At 54.9% G+C, this 18,304-nt stretch overlaps 1 protein-coding gene across 3 annotated transcripts; it reads right to left on the minus strand.

Annotated features, from left to right (window-relative positions):
- Positions 1–2,263: 2,263 nt before the first annotated feature.
- On the minus strand, positions 2,264–16,052 carry MEIS3 (Meis homeobox 3). 3 transcript variants are annotated; one of them, XM_037516860.2, is made up of 13 exons: positions 16,041–16,052; positions 9,303–9,484; positions 8,933–9,092; positions 8,783–8,833; positions 7,414–7,464; positions 7,098–7,247; positions 5,995–6,091; positions 5,670–5,809; positions 4,668–4,744; positions 4,397–4,455; positions 4,206–4,289; positions 3,827–3,894; positions 2,264–2,905 (listed from the first exon to the last, which is right to left on the minus strand). In XM_037516860.2, the coding sequence occupies exons 1-12, from the start codon at positions 16,041–16,043 to the stop codon at positions 3,845–3,847; spliced, it is 1,104 nt and encodes a 367-aa protein (XP_037372757.1). In that variant the 5' UTR covers positions 16,044–16,052; the 3' UTR covers positions 2,264–2,905; positions 3,827–3,844. The 3 variants fall into 3 exon arrangements, with proteins under 3 accessions (XP_037372757.1, XP_037372758.1, XP_037372756.1); XM_037516861.2 differs by lacking the exon at positions 16,041–16,052 and adding an exon at positions 11,143–11,242 and having other exon boundaries at positions 7,098–7,196; XM_037516859.2 differs by lacking the exon at positions 16,041–16,052 and adding an exon at positions 11,143–11,242.
- Positions 16,053–18,304: the final 2,252 nt, after the last annotated feature.

Genomic DNA, 18,304 nt, shown 5'->3' on the forward strand with positions numbered 1-18,304 from the left:
AATCCCCAATCCCCTGCCAATCCTCGGGTCAAGATCACCAGAGGCTCCTCACTCCCAATGGGTGTTCCCAGGTTGCTCAGGGACCTGGTCACCCACACGCTTCCCTGGCTCACTGGACTACAGCCTACTAGGCTCCTGTCTGCTCCTTGCACATGCCCAGTAGGTTCCCACCACAAGACCTTGGCATATGCTATTTCCCCTGCTGGGAATGCTCTTCTCCCAGTATCTATGTGCTTGGACCACTCATTTGATTTGGTCTCTACTCAGGTGTCAAGTAGTTAAAGGACACCTGTTTTGAGGGGTCTAGTCACTGTGTGACTGGGAGTGGGTGCAACAGGAAGGACTCTTCCGGAGGGAGAGTGGACATGACAGAGGACTGAAGCTGAAAAGCACATGTCACAGCTGTAAGCTCTGGGGCAAGTCCCTCCCTTTCTCTGCTCCTCAGCTTCCTCATCTATAAAGTGGGGATTATGGTTCTTTGGGGCAGTGCAAGGACCCAGGTGTCAGCTCTCCTCGCACGGGTTCTGGAATCAGGACACAATTGAACCCATAACCTGCCTCCTGGGATCCACCCTGTCCCTGTAAAGCTGAGCAGGAGCACACAAGCAACACCGTCCTTTCTCTGCTCAAAATTCTTCCATGACTATGGGTGGGGCTGAAGCACTGGTACCTGCCTCAACATGGTGAGGCCCAAAAGAGTAGGTCGTGAGAAAGAAGCCAGCTAGGAGAGGCCATGAGTCCACGTGCAAAAAGAACCCAGAACAGTCCAATCCATACATCGGAAGGAGAATGGGAATTTGCCCTGGGTGAGGGCGTGGGGAGGAAAGAAAAGGGCTGCTGATGGGTAGACGGCTTCATTTTGGGGTGATGAAATTTGATGACGGGGATGGATGCGGGAAAACCACTGAAGGACATGCTTTCAACCCACGGACTTTACGACAATACTGCCTCCAGGAAGCGGTCACGGAAACAAACTCGGCGAAGCTCCGCAGCGGCCCCTGGAGGGAGCCCAGGCTCATGGCCTGCCCGCATCCTGCGACGAGCAACTCGGGCTTATCCGGGGACACCAAATTCACCACCACCACAGAGCCACGCACAGAGACACTCGTGGGCACGCCCAGGTAGAATAAAGACCCACTTTGCCACGTATTCCCTCAGACACGTCGTGAGGCCCAGAGCCTGGTATGACGGACGCACGCGCACCGCACAGAGACACCACTTCCCCGGTGGCCCAGCCCCACGCCCAGCCATCCCTCAGCGACCCTCGCCCCATTCGGTGGCAGTACAGCTGCGAACACTCGTGGGGGCGCCCACTGCACGGACGGCGAGCCCCACAATCACGCACTTCCCCTCCCACACACACAGGACCCCAGGCTCTGATCCCAGGACCCCAAGCGGGCCACCCCCAGCCCTTGCCACTCAGGGATGCTCACTCACCGCGCAGGCGACCGGGCACTCGGAGGTCCAGTCGGTGGGTTACTCGACCCCGGAAGTGAGGGAGGTATTTTTAGTTACAATTAACCTCCAGCCCAGTTTCCCTCCGCCCAGGGCACTTCCAATTGGTTTAATTAGAGAGGCATTTCCAGTCACCCCAGGTGTGCGTGTGGGGAGAACCAAGAAGTTTTATCTCTCAGCTTCCTTTGCACTGCAGTCTCTGCTCGCTTAGCAAGGTCTGAGTTGGCAAATACTGGGTACTTCTGTTCTCAAAAATAAAACTTTTTTTAAGGCTGTGGGATAGGAAATATTGCAGGTAGGTGAAGTGTTGGTATGGACCCCAGCTTACAGCAAATGCTGCTAATGATAAGAGCTGGTAGGGTTAAGGAGTCAGTGAGGTGCCAGCCCTCAACCCAGTTTTAATTTTTTAAATATAATTAAATCTCATCAGTCTTTCTTGGGAGGAATCTGAAGTCTGATCAGTATTCAGCCCATCAGCTCAGCCGCAGTTGCTGTCATTTCGAGTAACAACCTCTGCCATTGACAAAGCACAGAGTACTGGACCACCAGCTAGACTTGCAGAACCAAGAGATGCCTGACAAGGAACCCAGAAAACAGAATCAGGGACCACTGCACCACATTCAGAAATGAGGGGTTCCTTTGAGGGACTTCTCTCCATATGGGCCAATTTGTACTGATCCACTGGACTTCAGCCAAGTCCACCTCCCTTTGCCTTTTACACACTTCTTGGCCAATAAAATTGTTTCCCCAAAACCAATTAAATAAACCGCTTATCTTTCCTGGGAAGGAAGAGAGAGTTGAGTTTTGGGCTCCTGTCTTCTCACCAGTCTCACAAATAAACTCTTCTTTCAAAATGCTGGTTTCATAATGTTGGTTTTATGTGCACTGGGCAGCAGGCCCCTTGTCTCTGTATCAATTATTGTTATAATTAGTGATTTATGAGCTTCAACTTGATGAAAACTTGAATCTTGGCAGAGACACAAGAACTCAAATTGGTGGCTTCTTGTTTTTAAGATTTTATCATTAAAAAAAAGGTAGAAGACATCAGAGAAGGAAGGTAGGGGGAGAGAGGAGGTGAGTAGGATGAAAGGAACCTCTTCCAAACATCGGATCCGGGTGACCTTCCTTCCCTGACAGCCCCAGCTCACCCCCAATCCCTTCTCTATCCTGGAGGTGGGGACAGGACCCAGTCACCAGCTTCTGAAGACCCAAGCCTAGAAATTCAGCTAGGGTTCCAGGCAGAGGTGAGGGCAGAAGTGGGGCAGAAGTGGAGGCCTTGTCTTTGTCCTTGAGAGACCCTCCAGGGGGTACACAGGCCCCCCCATGTCCTGGCAGGGCCCCAGGGAGGTAGGCATTAAGTGGGGAGGGGCCTTAGGAGGTGGGGTCCTGAGGCCAGAGGGTCAGGCAGGAACTGGAACCAAGTGGGAGCTGGTGGTCACAGCCTAGAGCTCTGTGGAAAGTGGGGAAGAGGCCAAGTCAGGAGGTGGAGAGGGTTCTGGCCCCATGTCAGCCCTTCTGTGCAGCCCCCCACCACCAAGTTCCATAGTGAGAGAGGCAAAGAGAGAGGAGTTTGGGAGAGAGACAGGATGGGAGGAGGGAGCAAGAGAGAGAGAGAAGTCTTTCCTGAACATATCCCATGTTTTATATATATATATAAAGCTCATATATATATACACATATATATGGAGATGGATGCATGGGTGGGTGAATTGGTGGGAAGCAGGTGGGTGACTATATGGATATGCAGACAGTGGGTGGAAGGTTGGGTGAATGTGGAAATGTGTGTATGGGTGGATAGATGTGTTTAGATGACTAGTGGTGGGTAGGTGAATGATTGCTAAATAGATGAATTGATGGATGGATGGTGGATAAACTAGTGGGTAGTTAGATGTGTGAAAGAGTGGGTAAATGGGATTGATGGATGGGCAAATGAATGAGTGGGTTGATCAGTGTAAAGATGGGTGGTATGGTGGGTTAATGTATTTTCTGATGGATAATGGATGGTTAGTTGATGGATTATGGTTAGAGGGATGGATGCATGGGTAGGTAGGGAGGTAGGTGAATGCATGGATAATAAGTAGGTGAGTGGATCCATGTGGAGGTGGATGGATGAGTGGGTAGATAAGGTTGGTGGGTGGATGAGTATAGAGTTGGGTGAATGATGGATAAATGGATGACTGATGGGTAGATAAATATATGGATGGTTGAGTGCATTGTTGGATGGATGGATTAATAATCTTCCCACCAAGACTTGGAAAACCAGGCTGACCCTGTTCTGGGTAGACCCACTACTGGATTCTGGAGTCTTATAAAGGTTTGAGAGTTTCATAACCCCCCAACCCAGTTTCCCCTAGACCTTGAATATTCATACTTCTCCTGAATCCAGATTCTATAGATAATGCCACTCTCCTTCCAAGTTCAAACTCATTCCCATTGATCCTGGAAAGTAGAATAAGAGTGTTAGTGGATCTTCACCAGACACCTCCGTTTGCCTCTAAATCTCTTTCACCCCTTCCTTCACCACCAGATCCCTCTATCAGGACAGACTGTCATCTTTTAAGAGGGTAATGGAAAAGCAGAGCCTACCAATAGGTAAACTTGGTGAAGAGAAGGTTGATACTGGTATGATACCCGTTTTGCAAGTGAGGCACTGTATTATTCCTGAACACAACCCCAGAAGGTGGGTCTCTTTGTTTGGAGGAAGGGCCTGGTTGCTGAGGGAGTGGCTTAGTAAGGGGGCAGGATCTTACCTGGAGGCCTGACAGCCATGTGTGTTTGAGTTTCTGTGTAGCCCCCCATGGGCTGACCCTCTGGGCTGAAGGTGGTACCTTGCCCTGTGAGGAGGGTTGAGGGGCACAAGCTGAGTCCCAGAATGCCAGAGTCCTGACTTTGACACTCCCCCAGGAACACCAGATCCCCCTGCCCCACCTTCTCCCTGTACCTGTGCGGTTGGATTGGTCAATCATTGGTTGCACAATGCGTCTCCGGGCGTTAATAAACCTGGGACATGAAAACAGAAGAGGTGTGTGAAGAGGGAGTGGGAGAGAGGCAGAGACAGCACACAGAGTTGGTAAGAGAAGACGGAGGATAGGGAAGCAAAAAGCACAAGGAGAGAAGCTTGAAGGGGTTGCCGCGCCTCCTTCAGCACCGCGGACAGCGCCCGACTCACACCGGGCCTGGCAAAGAACTGCCAGACCTCCTGGGTCACTCACCAGTTGTTTACTTGTAGGATGGTGAGCCCTGTGTCTTGCGCCAACTGTTTCTTCTGCTCCTCCGAGGGGTACGGGTGCTGTGGCCACCAGCAAGAGTCACCCTGCCTGTCCAGCTGCCCCAGGGCCTGGCCTGCCCTGGTCCCGGGGATGGTGGGCCCAGGCTGGGGCAGGGGGCTGGCGAACCAGCATGCACGGGTTTTTCCGTGTTCCCAGGGGCCCAATGGAGGTGAAACAGAGCCAGGTTTTGGGCAATTACACCTGCCTCTTTCAGCAATTAGAGGCTAATTGGCCAGTTCGCCGTAGGGACTCTGTAGGGAGGAGGCTCCATCACCCCATAAGAGGCAAAACCCAGCTCCAGCCTCTCTGAGTCTCTGTCAGGTTCTCTGTATGTGTCTCTCCATGTCCTAATTTCTTTCTCTGTGGCTCTCCCTCTCTGTTTCCATCCCTCCTTCCCTCCCTCTCTCTGTATCTCTGTGTCCCTCTGTGAACCAGTCTCTTCCTTTCTCTCACTCTTGCTCACTCCTCCCACATATCATTGACTCCATCTTTGTTTCAGCCTCTCCCAGCCTCTGTGCTTCAGTCTCTCTCCTTGAGGCATTGTGGCACGGGGGTTAAGGCCAGCCCGTCCATGTTTGGACCCACTTATGCCTGTGAGACCTCCAGACCTCAGTCTCCTCATTGGGGATGGTAACCAGACTCTTCCCCCCACACAGGCTGTGGTTGGGTGAAGGTGAATGCTTGATGGGTGGGTGAACAAATGACGATGGACATGTGGGCAGGGGGAAGGACCAAATGAGTGAGGGGGTCTTCATAGCACCTGGTGCACAGGGAGTTCTCATGGGTGTCTGCTCTAAGAGGCCCTTATCTACCTGAAATTCTCCCTCAGTATCCTCCCCATCTCATTTCCCATCTCTGGGTCTCTCTCAGGGCCACAGTCTGTGCAGCCACCCTCCTCCATTTCTTTCTGCTCCCACCTAGCACCCAGGGCCACGGGGGTCTCACCGAGAGGTGCTGGAACAGCCAGGCTCTCATGATGTTGGTGGCCACCTTGGGAAAGATCCCCCTCTTCTTGTTCCGCCGCCGTTCCTGGTCCAGCTCCTCATCCTCTCCACCAGAACTTGGTGAGGCCACACTTGTGTCTCCTGAGGGAGAAGAGACATGCAGTATTTGTGGACAGTGAGGGTGGGGGATCAGAGGGATCCAGAACCCTCACCTAGACACCTTTCCACACACCCCAGTCATCCTTGCCACCCTGGAAGTCCTACTTACTGTCTAACCTCAATCCTCACACTAACACATTTTCATCCCTCACCTCCCACATTCTCACCTTGGTCACTGGAGTTGTCCCCGCTCTGGGAGGCCAGGCCCCCACTGGAGGGACCTGGGGTCCCGCTGTCTTCGTGGTCTCTAATCCATGCATTATTCTGGAAAACAAGGCTTAGATGTGAGTGCCAACATTTGAGGTACAACATAGACTGACCCTACCTCTTTTGTGGCTGTGTGATCTTGAGTAAGTTGCTTTACCTCTCTGTGCATCAGTTTCCTCAAATGGGAAATAAAGGCCAATAACGGTCTTTGCCTCACAGTGTGGCAGGGACCCAATGGGTTAATTTAAGTAAAGGCACATAGCAATTGCCCCATAAAGCCGAGCTCCTACAGATCTATGAAACCTTATCTGGAATCCTTGGGGGCCAGCGGTGTCAGAATTCAGAAGTTCTCATATTTTTAGGCAGTCAATCAGTGCACACGCCGTGTCTACCACAACACCCCCAGCAGGGTCTGGGGCATGACCTCCCATCATCAAACCCATTAATGTTTCTACAGCAAAATGGCTGCATATTTAATGAGGTGGAATAAATAAAGGCTATAAATAGCCTCTCATTAGTTCAGGTCAGATTTTGCTGCCAAGTGAGTTTGCATTAAACTTACGGGGGAGGGGGGGAAACTTCCATTTTCAGAGATTCGGGAGGTCTCAAAATCACAGATCATGGAATCCAGGGCTGTATTTCCTTTATTCAAACCCCAACACACTTGGAGAAACTTGATAATGTGTGACTTTCATCCTTTGCCCCAGTTCTGCTTCCCAGGAAGCAGACCCACCTATAAAGACAGTGTCAAGACTGCTTTCTCCTTCAATGTAGGCCTGGTTCACTCATTGGGAGGCAGACTGGGGGTGGGCCCAGTCGCCTGCTCTTGTTAAACACCAGGGTACCTCCTTACCCTTGCTGATTGTCCTAGACAGCCCCTCCCCGCCGCCGCCCATGTCCTTTCCCAAATGCACCAACGTAGTTGCATCATCTGTGTCCTCTAGGCTCAGCCTGAGACACTGCAGCTCAGAGAAGTTTCCTCCAGATGCTGGCCTGTGCAGCTGGTGTGGCTTGTGGTTAGGGAGTGTCCTTGTGCCCAGCTGACTCCCAGCCCCAGTCGCACCTGATCTGGGAGGCTGGGGCAAGAAGCTGGGTAGTCCTCGAGATCCTCCCTGCAGCTGCCATCCCGATCCTCGATGACCAGGTCGATGGGCATCTTTCCCTTGAGGCAGGTGATGTAGCGGTGACAGAAGTTGTCGCACAGGTCGTGGACCTGAGGGGGCACCGGGGTACTGGGGGGGCCACCCGGGGGCCAGGGCTGGGGTGCACAGGGGCAGGGGTGACATTTGGCTCCAACACCAGTGGGGATGGAGCCTGCAGGGGGTGTAGGGGCAGGTGGGGGAGGGATTAGGGTGTGAGGGGAAGTGAGAAGCGCTCACCTTCTCCAGCTCTAGCAGGTGGAACCGGAGTACTTGTATGGCCTGTATCATCTGAACATGAAGACAGGAAAAGAGAGAAGAGGAGGGTGGGAGAAGAGAAGGGGAGGATGGAGGAGGTGAGGAGTAAAAGGAAGAGAAGTACAGGAAAGAGGAAAAAGAAGGCGAGGGAGAGGGAAGAGAAGAAAAAGGAGAAGAGGAAAAAGAGGAAGGAGGAGAAGGAAACGAGAGGAAGAGAAGGAGGGAGAGAGAGAAGGGAAGGAGGAGAAAGGAGAGAAGAGAGACAGAGAATCAGAAAAAGCGCGATGGAAAAACAAAAACAGTGACAGACACAGAGAAACAGAAACTCAGAGTCAGGGCAAAGAGAAACAGAGAACAGAGATGAAGATCCAGAAATAAGGCGAGAGTCAGTGACAATGGAAGAGAAGCAGGAGACAGAAGAGGACCCACCACAAGAGTGAGGGAGGTGGAGAATAAATAGACCCCACCCTTCTCTACAAACTACACTTCCCAGGAGCCTTTGCCAAAGGGCTCAACCAATGGGAAGCCCTGGCGGGAGCTGGGAAAGCAAAAAGCGGAAGCCTCCAGGGTACTCCTACCTCCTCTCCCCCTTCTTCCCTCTCTCCTCTCTGCTGGGCTGCTGAGTGCCTCCACTCCTTTGGCCCTGGGCTCTGCAGTCCTGACGGCAAGAGCAGCTAGCTCTAGCTGTCCCCATTAGGGCCAGGAACTGTTCTAAGTGCTTGACTCTGATTAACTCATTAAACCCTCCCAACATCCCTGCAGAAAAGAAATCACTTCTAGCTACACTTTATAGACGAGGAAATCAAGGCACAGGCAGATGGAACCACTTGCCCTGGTTCTCGGAGCTGTCAGGTGGCAGAGACAGGATCTGAACTCAGATCTTCAAAACTAAGCCAAAGGGCCCCTTGCATGCACAGCTCACGGCGCTTTATTGAATTTCATTGCCGATATCGTGTGTTGTATTTTATAAATTGCAGGCGTGCAGCAACCCTGAGCCCAGTAAGCCCATGTAAGCCTATGGCTCCATTTTTCCAACAGCATGAGCTCAAATTGCATCTCCCTGTACGCACACTTTTTTTTTAAGCCGCTATGCTATTGCATATTGATCAGACTACAGTATAGTGCAAACATATTTCACATGCGTTGGAAACCAAGAAATCTGTGTGACTCGCTTGTATTCACTTTATTTTGGTGGTCTGGAACCCAGCCTGCACTATATCCGAGGTGTGCCTGTATTTGAGAACCTGGATCAGGGGGTCTCCTCTCTGTTCCTGCGAACAGCCCAGGGTTCTAGAGTAAGGGCTGGGAGAGCCCCTGAAGGAAGGGGCATTGGGATGGGCCCAGATCTCACCAGATTGTCCAGCTCCGGGTTGGAGGAGAAGAGGGGTCTTTCCGAGCGCACCTGGGAGGAAGAGAGAGGCAGAGAGGGCAGTGCGGTGTGTCCCAGTGCCCCGCCTACTGGGCTGTCCTTGCACAATGCGCAGTGTATGAGGGTGCCCACCTGCTTGGCAAAGGCAGCGATGTCCTCGTTGAAGGAATCGGAGGAGCAGACATCCCCCCCCAGGGGAGTGGCCAGCCCTGTGCCTGCCCCATCACGGGGTGAGCACGTGGCCAGTTCACATTTCTCAAAGACCAAGGCCAGCAGGGGGAAGAGTGGGTGTCTGGAGGAGAAGCCAGAGAGGAGAGAGTTCATGAGGGGAAGGGCAGGGGGGCTTGGAAGTAGAGAACCACTGGGAGGGAGAGAAGAGATGAGAGGAGACATGAAGAGACAGAGAGAGTGAGATAGAGAAAGAGAAACCCAGAGACAGCCTCCCCCCACCCCCTGCCCCAATCCTGAGACTCCATGGAGCCTTGGCATTGTCAGCACTCACCCGTAGATCTCATCCTTCTCCCTCTTCAGGCCATCACTGTCCAAGCCTGGGCGTGGGGGCTGGGCTGGCCGGTGGGGGCCATAGGGTCCCGAGGCTCTTGTGGCTGAGGACACTGCCTCTGAGAAGCCAGCCAAGGTTGTGGTGCCGTCCACGACGCCTGGGTACTGGGGCAACTCATCATACTGGGGGAGGCCAGAAGGGAAGAGCCCCAGAGAGTTGTCAGTGTCAGCCACACCCAGACAGCCTGCTGAGAAACCCCCCACCTGGGACTCAGGAGACACCCCCTCTTTGCCCCAGCTACTTGAGCACTACCACCCAGCCCCCTAAGGTCCCATGATGAGTCTGGGGTGCGAAGGCCCTGTCCCAAGGCCTCCTCTTGTACTCCTGGACTGTGAAAATGTCCTGTCTAGATTCCTGATGTGTAAGCAGGGGGTGTCCAGAAGAGATGGTCTAGGTCTGGCTGTTAAAGGAGGGGAGGGTGTTAGGTATTTCCTGACCAGTAACTTCCAGTTCCTCTCAGAATGAGAAGGACAGAGAAGAGAGAACTGAGAAGAGATTCAGAGAGAGAAAGCTGGGAAGGTGGAGGAGAAATGGGGAGAGAGATGGGAAGAAACACAAAGAGAGAGATATAGGGGATTGAGGGAGAGGCGCAAGAAGAGGAGAGACAGAGAAGAGGGGAAAGAATGAAAGGGAGAGAGGGAAGCAGAGAAGGGGAAAGAGAGAGACACTGAGATTGAGATTCTCACTTACTGACATGTCCTTAAACGCCAAGCATTGTTTGCACATAACTGTTCATATACAATCTCCCCTGACATCAGTTTCATTTCAGTGGTCAAATATGCATGTGTCTTAACAACCTATCACCCTACACACACACACACACACACACACACACACACACACACACACACACACAGAGCCAAATACCAGCACAGGAACGAATGAATGAGAGAGTGGGTAAACGAGGCATTTAGCACATACATGAATGAACGAGGCCCTTGGCACATGTATGTATGAATGAATGATTGAGGCATGCAGCACAGTGCCTGGCACACGTTCAATAAACACTTGTTGAACCAACGCGAACCCCCCTGTACAACCACACAGAACCCGCTGCAAACAGCCCCAAAGAGAGCTGAGAGCAGCAGGCAGGCTTTCAGCATAGGGGGTCAGATGCAAAGGCACAGGGGAGCCAGGGGATCTTTAAACATCCAGAGCACACCCACTCCTTGCAGAGGAAGAATCTGAGGCTCACAGAGGAAAGAGAGGGTGCCAGCGCTTCCCACAACCCACCCCCACCCCCGCTGAGCGTGGATGGCTGTGTCTACGAGTCTCACTTCCTCTTCTAACTTCTCCCGAGCCCTGAAGTTAGTCCAACTGTTCATCGCCCATCCTGTGTGCAATCTCCTCAGCTCCTGCGATGCTCGCCAGCCCTACCCACAAAGGTGAATTCGCACCACCTGCCCCTCCTGTCTCTCCCCGCTGGAGGACTATAGGCTGACCCCCAGCAGGTGGGAACGTCTCTGAGCACCGTCCCCACTCCAACTCTCCCCCCTCTGCAGGACTTGGAACAAAAGTAGACCAGATAGGACTAGGGCGCGCAGAAAAGAAGGGAGGGGGTTGGATAAAAGCCCGAGATAGAGGAGGAGACGGAGGGACAGACTGAAGGGAGGAGTAGGGACAGAGAAGGAAGAGGCGGAGGGATGGAGCGAAGGGAGACCGAGGGGCAGAGAGGGAGGAAGCAGAGAAAGAGATGGTGGGCCGGCAGGGGCCAGAGGCTGGAGCCGGGAAGGCGAGCTCTGGGAGGGGCGGCGAGCTCGGGTCCCGCCCTGCGACCTACCCTCCGGGCCATGGGCTGATGCCGGCGACAGCTCCTGGGTCCTTCCAGGGCCCGGCCAGCGGGGAGGGCGCAGCCAGGGGCACCGGCCCCGAGGGCCCGAGGTGCGGACGCCAGGGGGTGGGGCAGGAGGCTGGGTGCCCGGCCCCCCCACCCCCACCGCCGTCAGTGGCAGGCGCCGGGCAGCGTGGGGGCTCCGCGCATGGACCCCCAGCGTCCTCCCCCGCGGGGGTCACAGCCAGGGGCTCCTGCCAGCCAGCCAAGGGGCGGGGAGGCGGGGAGGGTCGCCAAGGCCCCCTCCCGGGGGCCTCCCGTCCCTCCCGCGGCCCCTAGGAGAGCTGAAGCAGCCTGAGACAAACAGACCGAGAGGTGGGGAGCGAGGAGGCGCCGGGGGTCCCCGAGCCGGGCGACGGGGGGCGCGGGCGGGAGGCGGCGCGAGCGGGGCCCGGGCCGGGGCGCGAGGGGCTCCCCGCGCGGCGAAGCGCGCCCGCGTCGGCGGCCGGGGAGACGCCGGCCGCTCCGTCTCCCCCGCGCTCCCTCCCGGCCGCTCCCCCGCGCTCCCTCCCGGTCTCCCCGCTCTGTGGTCACATCCGGAAGTTCCACCTCGGAGATGCTTAACCCACTGTCCGCCGGCGGCGGGGCGCCCGCCGCCCCCCCCCCCGCCCCCCCGGGCCGGGCCGGGCCGGGCGCGCCGCCTCCTTCCGCGGCGCGTTCACGGCGGGTCCTCGGCGCCCGCCCCGGCGCCCTCCCTGCTTGCTCTCTCCTCCCGCATCCCGCTCCGGGTCCTCGCCGGCTCCCCGCTCGCGGCCGCCGCAGGTCTGGGTCCCCCGGTTTTCCCTGTTCCCGTCTCGGCCCGCCCGGGTTCCCTCTCTCTGTGCACGTCCCCGACTTCCCCCACCCCCCGGCTTTCTCTTTGTCACTCCGCCTCTGTCTGCGGGTGTTTCTTCTCGCTCCCTCCTCTGCGCCCCGCAGAGCCCTGCCTCTCTCCTTTCCCTGCCCCCCAGGATCCCACTGAACCCCATGTCCTCCTCCCCTGGGAGACAAGGACACGTGTCTGAAGTCCTGTGTGTGTGTGTGTGTGTGTGTGTGCAGGAGCGACTGTTCTTTCTGTCTCTGAATATGGTGAGGAGTGGTTGTGCGCAGAGGCATCCCTCTGTCCATTTTGGACTCCTGCCTTTTGGAAGGGGCTTAGCTTGAAGTTCCCTCTCTGTTCTCAGGGAATCTGTGGAATCTCCATAACTGAGGGGGACTGTCTTGTCTGGTGCTGTGTAGGTTGGAGAGCAGATCCTTGGCTTGTATGAATTCTTGGAGCCTGGGACCCACAGCATCTGAAATGTGTGGTTTGTGGGGACTAGAAAGTATGGAGCTGCCACTTGGTGCTGGGTAGTGTTCTGGGAGCGTGTGTGTGTGTGTGTGTGTGTGTGTGTGTGTGTGTGTGTTGGGGGGAGGGTGAGGATACAGACAGACTTATGGGCCTCAGGCTTATGGTCCTCAGTCTCCTCTTTAGCACCAGCTCTGCGTTGTCCCTCTCCTGCCTTCTGGGACTCCCTTCTCTGTCCCTGCCTCCTTCCTAGATCTGCTAGGATCTGTATCTCTCCGTTCAGGACTGAGGTGAAGGGGTCCTGAAAGGGGAGACCCTTTGTGTCCCTTTTTCTATTTTGTGGGTGTGTGTCTGTCTGATCCTGTCTCACTGTCTTTCCCTGCATTGTTTTCTCTTTCTCTGATGATCTCTCTCGGGACCTCTAACTCTGCAGCACTAACCACTCATCACTTTGGGATGTGATGGGAGAGAGAATAATCAAAGAAATAAATGTGTAACACATGTGAAATAATGCCTCCAAGTGGTGTGCACTCTGAAATGGAGGGACTGGTGTTTGTGAGTGGACAGGGCAAGCCCTCACAAGAGGTGACATCTGAGCAGAGACCTGAAGAAGGTGAGGAATGAAGCCAAGGGGATATCAGGGGAAGACCATTCCAGGCAGGGGAAAGAGCAGGTACAAAGGCCCTGGGGCAGGAATGTGCCTGGTGTTTTGGAGTAACAAAGGGGACAGCAAAGCAGAGAAGCCAAGCAACAAGAGAGACCCCTGGGATTCACTGTCTTGTTGACTTTTTCTCCATTAGGGGGTCTTTATCCTCTGCTATCTGGCTCATTTCTTAGGAGGTGTGCAAATGGGTGTCAGACCTGTAAACCCCCTAACTTGCATGGCAGAATGTGGGCTTGGTGCTCATGTGCTTCTTCCAGGGAAATAACCCCTAGTTTTTAGCCTATTCTCACAAAGGGATATTGACCACCCCCCTCCAAAAAAAAAAATGTTTAAATCACTCTAGAGGGATGATCCCAAAAAGAAATAAGAGGTATAGAGGGAAACAGAAACTTGGGGCAAGGGACAGAGATCCAGAGAAAATGGGGGAGAGAGACTCAGAAAAATGGGAAGACAGAGAGATGGGGGAAGGCACAGACCTAGAGAGAGGAGGCTCAAGGCTGTGCGCCCTTTATTTTACAATCCTCATAAACCCCTCGTAAACAGCACTACCTCTGCCCCTCTTACTGCTCCTTCCCCCTTCCTCCCATCTGGTAGAAATGAAACAAAACCTTGCCCTGGAGCTACAGCAGGAGGGACTGAGGTTGGGGCAGAGGGTCCCTGGGGGCGAGGGTGCCTGCCGGCTGTGGGGGAGGGTGGAGCTGATGGCTTGGGTCCCCTGAGCCCCTAGGCAGACCCTTCCTTTATCAACAAGAGCTCAGTTCTGCTTCCAGCCCCCACCCCCTTACTTTGTCCTCACTTCCCTGCCTCACCCAGGATCTCTGCCTCTCTGTCCTGGACCCTAGTCCTCTGACACTCCTCCCCACATTGACACTTCCTCCTGAACATCTGTGTGTCCCCTCCAGAAATCTGAGGTCCAGGTCCTTCCCTCTCTGAGCCTTAGCCTCCTTATACGCTGGAGGGATGATGGGTTTGGAGAGATGGTGGGGAAGCCGTGAAACCAAAGGGTGCCTGGAACTGGGGCCCTTGACTGAGTCCCGGGTTCCTGGCCAGTGGGCACTGCTCCTCCCCATGAGCCCTGGGGTGATGCTGGCCCTTTAAGGAGACGGGGAGACGAGGGCCTAAGAGCCTTTAATCACTGCCACCCACACTCCCCGCCCCCCTGATAGGGGTTTTGGAGCAGAAAATTAATTTAAATCACTTTTTAATTAAAGATGCCATGCTCCCTGTGTGTCCCCCCTGCGGTCCTCAGTTGCAGCTCAGGGTGGGGGAGCCAGGGGTCTGGGCCCCCAGCCTCAACTTGCACCTTGGGGGGGTGTGTGCTGAATTCTTCCCGCCCAGCTGGGCTGCACTGACCAGTGAGTCCAGCATCACTCAGAGTGACCATGAGAGAGGGGGAGTAAGTCACTGAGTTCTAGAGCAAGACAGAGGAGGGAGTTAGGGGGCAGAGAGAAAGCAAGGGGAGAGGAGACCGAGGTGAGAGGAGAGAGATAAGAGGGAGAGAAGGGGGCAGAGTGATGAGGAGGGGAAAGGAGAGAAGACCAAGGTGAAGAGAGAGGGGGAGGGGAGAGAAGAGGGGGGGAGGGGGAGAGGAGAAAGAGAATGTGGGGAAAGGAGAGTTGAGGGAAGAGAGAGAAGACCCGAGGCTCAGAGACAAATTTTTCTTCCAGGGCCCTGAGCCTAGAAAGAAAGCCCAGCTCCCCAAGCAAGGAGTGGCATGGACTCTGGGGCATAAATCTTTGTAATTAAAGAAAGGCGCTCACTGTTGGAGAGGGAAAAATAGGACTGTCTGGGAGAGAAACTGATGGGGAAGCCAAGGGACTGACTTCCCCCAAGCCTCTGCTCCCAGCCCCTCACACACACACACACACACACACACACACTCTCGGGTGGACATGCACAGCCTCACTGCACTTGCCTGTGTGTTCTTTGCTGGGTGTGGAGGAAGCCCACTCCCCCCAACCCCAAATACACAGTGAGCCCTGGCCCTGGAGGGGTCACTCCCTCTAGTCCTACCCTGCCCCCATGTACAACCCGATCTTGCCCTTCCCATGTGTTGATCTGGGGGACATCCAGGTGTCCCCACAGGTTCCCCCAGCTTAGGCAGGACCTAGGCAGGCCCCTTTTCCCCACCACTCTCCAGCACTAACCACTCAGACTGTCACCATCCCTAGGGCCCCCAGCATCTGCCCTCAAAGCTGGCTGAGTCCAGGGAACAAGTCAGGACCTGCTGGGGCCCCTCCTGTCTCTCCTCTGGGTCCTCTGATTCTCTGCCTCAGTCTCCACTTTAGCACCAGCTCTGCGTTGTCCCTCCCCTGCCTTCTGGGACTCCCTTCTCTGTCCCTGCCTCCTTCCTAGATCTGCTGGGATCTGTACCTTTCCGTTCAGGACTGAGGTGAAGAGGTCCTGAAAGGGGAGACCCTTTGTGTCCCTTTTTCTATTTTGTGGGTGTGTGTCTGTCTGATCCTGTCTCACTGTCTTTCCCTGCATCGTTTTCTCTTTCTCTGATGATCTCTCTCGGGACCTCTATCTCTGGTCTTTGTGTCTCCACCTCTCTCTCTCTCTCTCTCTCTCTCTCTCTCTCTCTCTCTCTCTCTCTCTCTCTCTCTCTCTCTCTCTCTCTCTCCCTCTCTTTCTCTATCTCCCCTCCTCCCTGCTCCCCAGCCCTGCTCTAGGGTCTCTGCCTTCCTGTTTCTCTCCCTCGCTGCCCCACCCACTGCCCAGGCCACAGAAGCTTCGCCTGGACTCCCCAAGTCCTCCCCCTGCCTGGGCTGGCTCCAGGGGATGGAAACATTTATCTTGGAGGCCCCACGCCCACACCCTCCCCCTCTGGCCGCCAGGCCCATCCATCACTCCAGCCCGCGACTCCCGGCAGTTCATTTGTCACCTGCCGCCTGCCGCCCCACCGAGCAATCATACCATTAGCCATGGCTCCGCAGAGGCCTCTGGAGGACCCAGCCTGACCCGGGCGGGAGGCTCCGCACCGCCACTCCCACCCCAGACCCCTCTGGCCCTTTCTCTCCAACTGTGTTTTCTCCCCCTTTCCTTTCTCTCTGAATCCGCTTTCCTCCAGTTTCTGGGTCTCCTCTCTTCTTTCTCCTTCTCCTTCCCCGCTTCCTCGTTCTCTCTTTCCCTCTCTCACCCTGGCCCGCCCTGTCTTGGGTGTGTGAGTCTGTCCATCTGTCCACTTCCTTGTCTGATGTGTTTCTCCCGCCATCTTTTGTATCAGTCACTATGTGTCTCTCGATGGCGTCCCTCTCGCCCTCTTTCTCTCCCTTTGTCTCTGTCTTTCTCAACCTCTGTCCCTTCCCCTTGCCTCCCACTCCCGCTTGTGTCTGTCTGTCTGTCTGTCTCTCTCTCTCTCTTTCTTTCTCTCTCACTCATGCAACTCTATCTCTTGGTCTCTGTCTCCAGCTTTCTCTGTTCCTCTCCATTTCTTGCCTCTGTGCATTCTCCCCGGATCACTGGTGTCTCTCCCGCCCCCTCACTGTCTCTATATCCCCACGTCTCTGTAATTCTCTGCGCGGCTCTCCATTGCCTTCTGTCTCCCCACCCCCACCCCCGCCCCTTGCTCGCTCTGGCCCCTGTCCTTCCGTCCCTGTGACTCTCCTGGCTGCTTCTCTCTCTCCCTTCCTCTCTCTCTCTATCTTTCTGTGCGTGAAGGGACCGGAGGGTTGCTTTGCCCCTCGCCTGGGCTCTGCCCATTTCCCACCTCTCTCAGCGCTGCTGTCTGGCCTTTTTTCTGTCTATTTTGTTCTGCCCTCCCTTCTCTGTCTCCTCCACCTCCCCCCAGTCCTGCACACCCTCCTCTGCTGACCCCAACTGTCCCTTTCAGTTTCTCATGCTTGACATTTCCTTCCCCTCACCTTTTCCTTTCCCTCACCTTTTCCTTTCCTTCCTCCCACCAAGGAGGGAATTGCAAGGATAGGGCAGAGAAATGGGGAGGCCAACAGCAGGGGGCATGAGGAGCAAGAGGGTGGGAACTGGTGCTAAAGGGGAAACTGAGGCAGAGAACTAGCAGGACAGAGGAAAGGATAGGAGGAGTCCCAGCAGGTTCTGGCTCCTTCCCTTGACTCGGTGGGCTTTGAGAATAGATGAGCACTTCCAGCCCTAGGGAGCCTGATCCTCCTCTCCCCCAAACTTGAGAGTCAGAAAGTCTCCTGTGCCCCAGTCTGACTTCAACCCCAGGGGGATGGCAGGACACCATGGATGTGCCAGCAGCTGACTCCTCCCTGTTCCCTGGCAGGCCCAGATGATGTGCAGCCTCTGCTATGCCCATGCATTTGTTGGCTGGAGGAGAGAGGTGGTAAGACCCCCCAGGGAGGTGCACCAGGGCTGTGCCTCACTAATACCTCATGACCAATGGTAACTCCCCATGCTGGGTCCCCTGCCATCCCATCACTGAATGTATTTTGGGGCCCAGGTGAGCAGTGCAGGGACTCCCCCCCCCCATACCCCACAAGCAGTCTTCCATCACCAACAGACAAAAGTTAGTAGAGTAACATCCAAATTATCTTGACCCTCAGGTTGAGCACCCAGCAGGGTCCTACAGAGTCCCCTGCAATCCTTGGTGCCCACAGTGGGCAACTTGCTCATAAATATACACTTGGAAGTTTTCCTTCCCTTCTCTGTCTCCCCTCCAGAATCGTGTTCCAGGCAAACCACCTTTCTCCCACTGTGCTCAGGCAGGGACAAGGAGGATGGGCAGAAGGAGAGAGCTTGGGGAGAAGAAGGCTCCCTCTGGCTGGGAATTGTGTGTGTCCACCGGGTGAATCGTGAGCCTGGATGTTTGGTCAAACACCACCCTGGGTTTGCTGAGAAGGTATTTTTCAGAGGAGACTCATTTAAATCAGTAGACTTTAAGCAGATTATCCTCCATAATGTGGATGCGCCTTGTCCAATCAGTTGAAGGCTTTAAGAGAAAAGACCAGGGTCCCCCAAGGAAGAGAGGAATCTGTTTCCAGAAGATCTTCAAACTCAAACTGTAAGGAACCCGGCTACCCTGTTACAAAGAGGTGCCCTTATCTATGGCAGGAAGAGGGACTCCTGGGGTGGCGAAGTGGCCGGCTCACCACCAGCCACAAAAAGCACATCTGGCACATGCCAGTCCCAGCCTTGCTCTGCAACAAATGCAGGCACACGATGACCTCAGCCAGCACCACACACAAACAGTAGAGCCATGT

This window comes from Talpa occidentalis, unplaced genomic scaffold (genome assembly GCF_014898055.3).
Source record: "Talpa occidentalis isolate TD23 unplaced genomic scaffold, MPIMG_talOcc4v2.1 talOcc4.17, whole genome shotgun sequence".
Classification (NCBI taxonomy): Eukaryota; Metazoa; Chordata; class Mammalia; order Eulipotyphla; family Talpidae; genus Talpa; species Talpa occidentalis.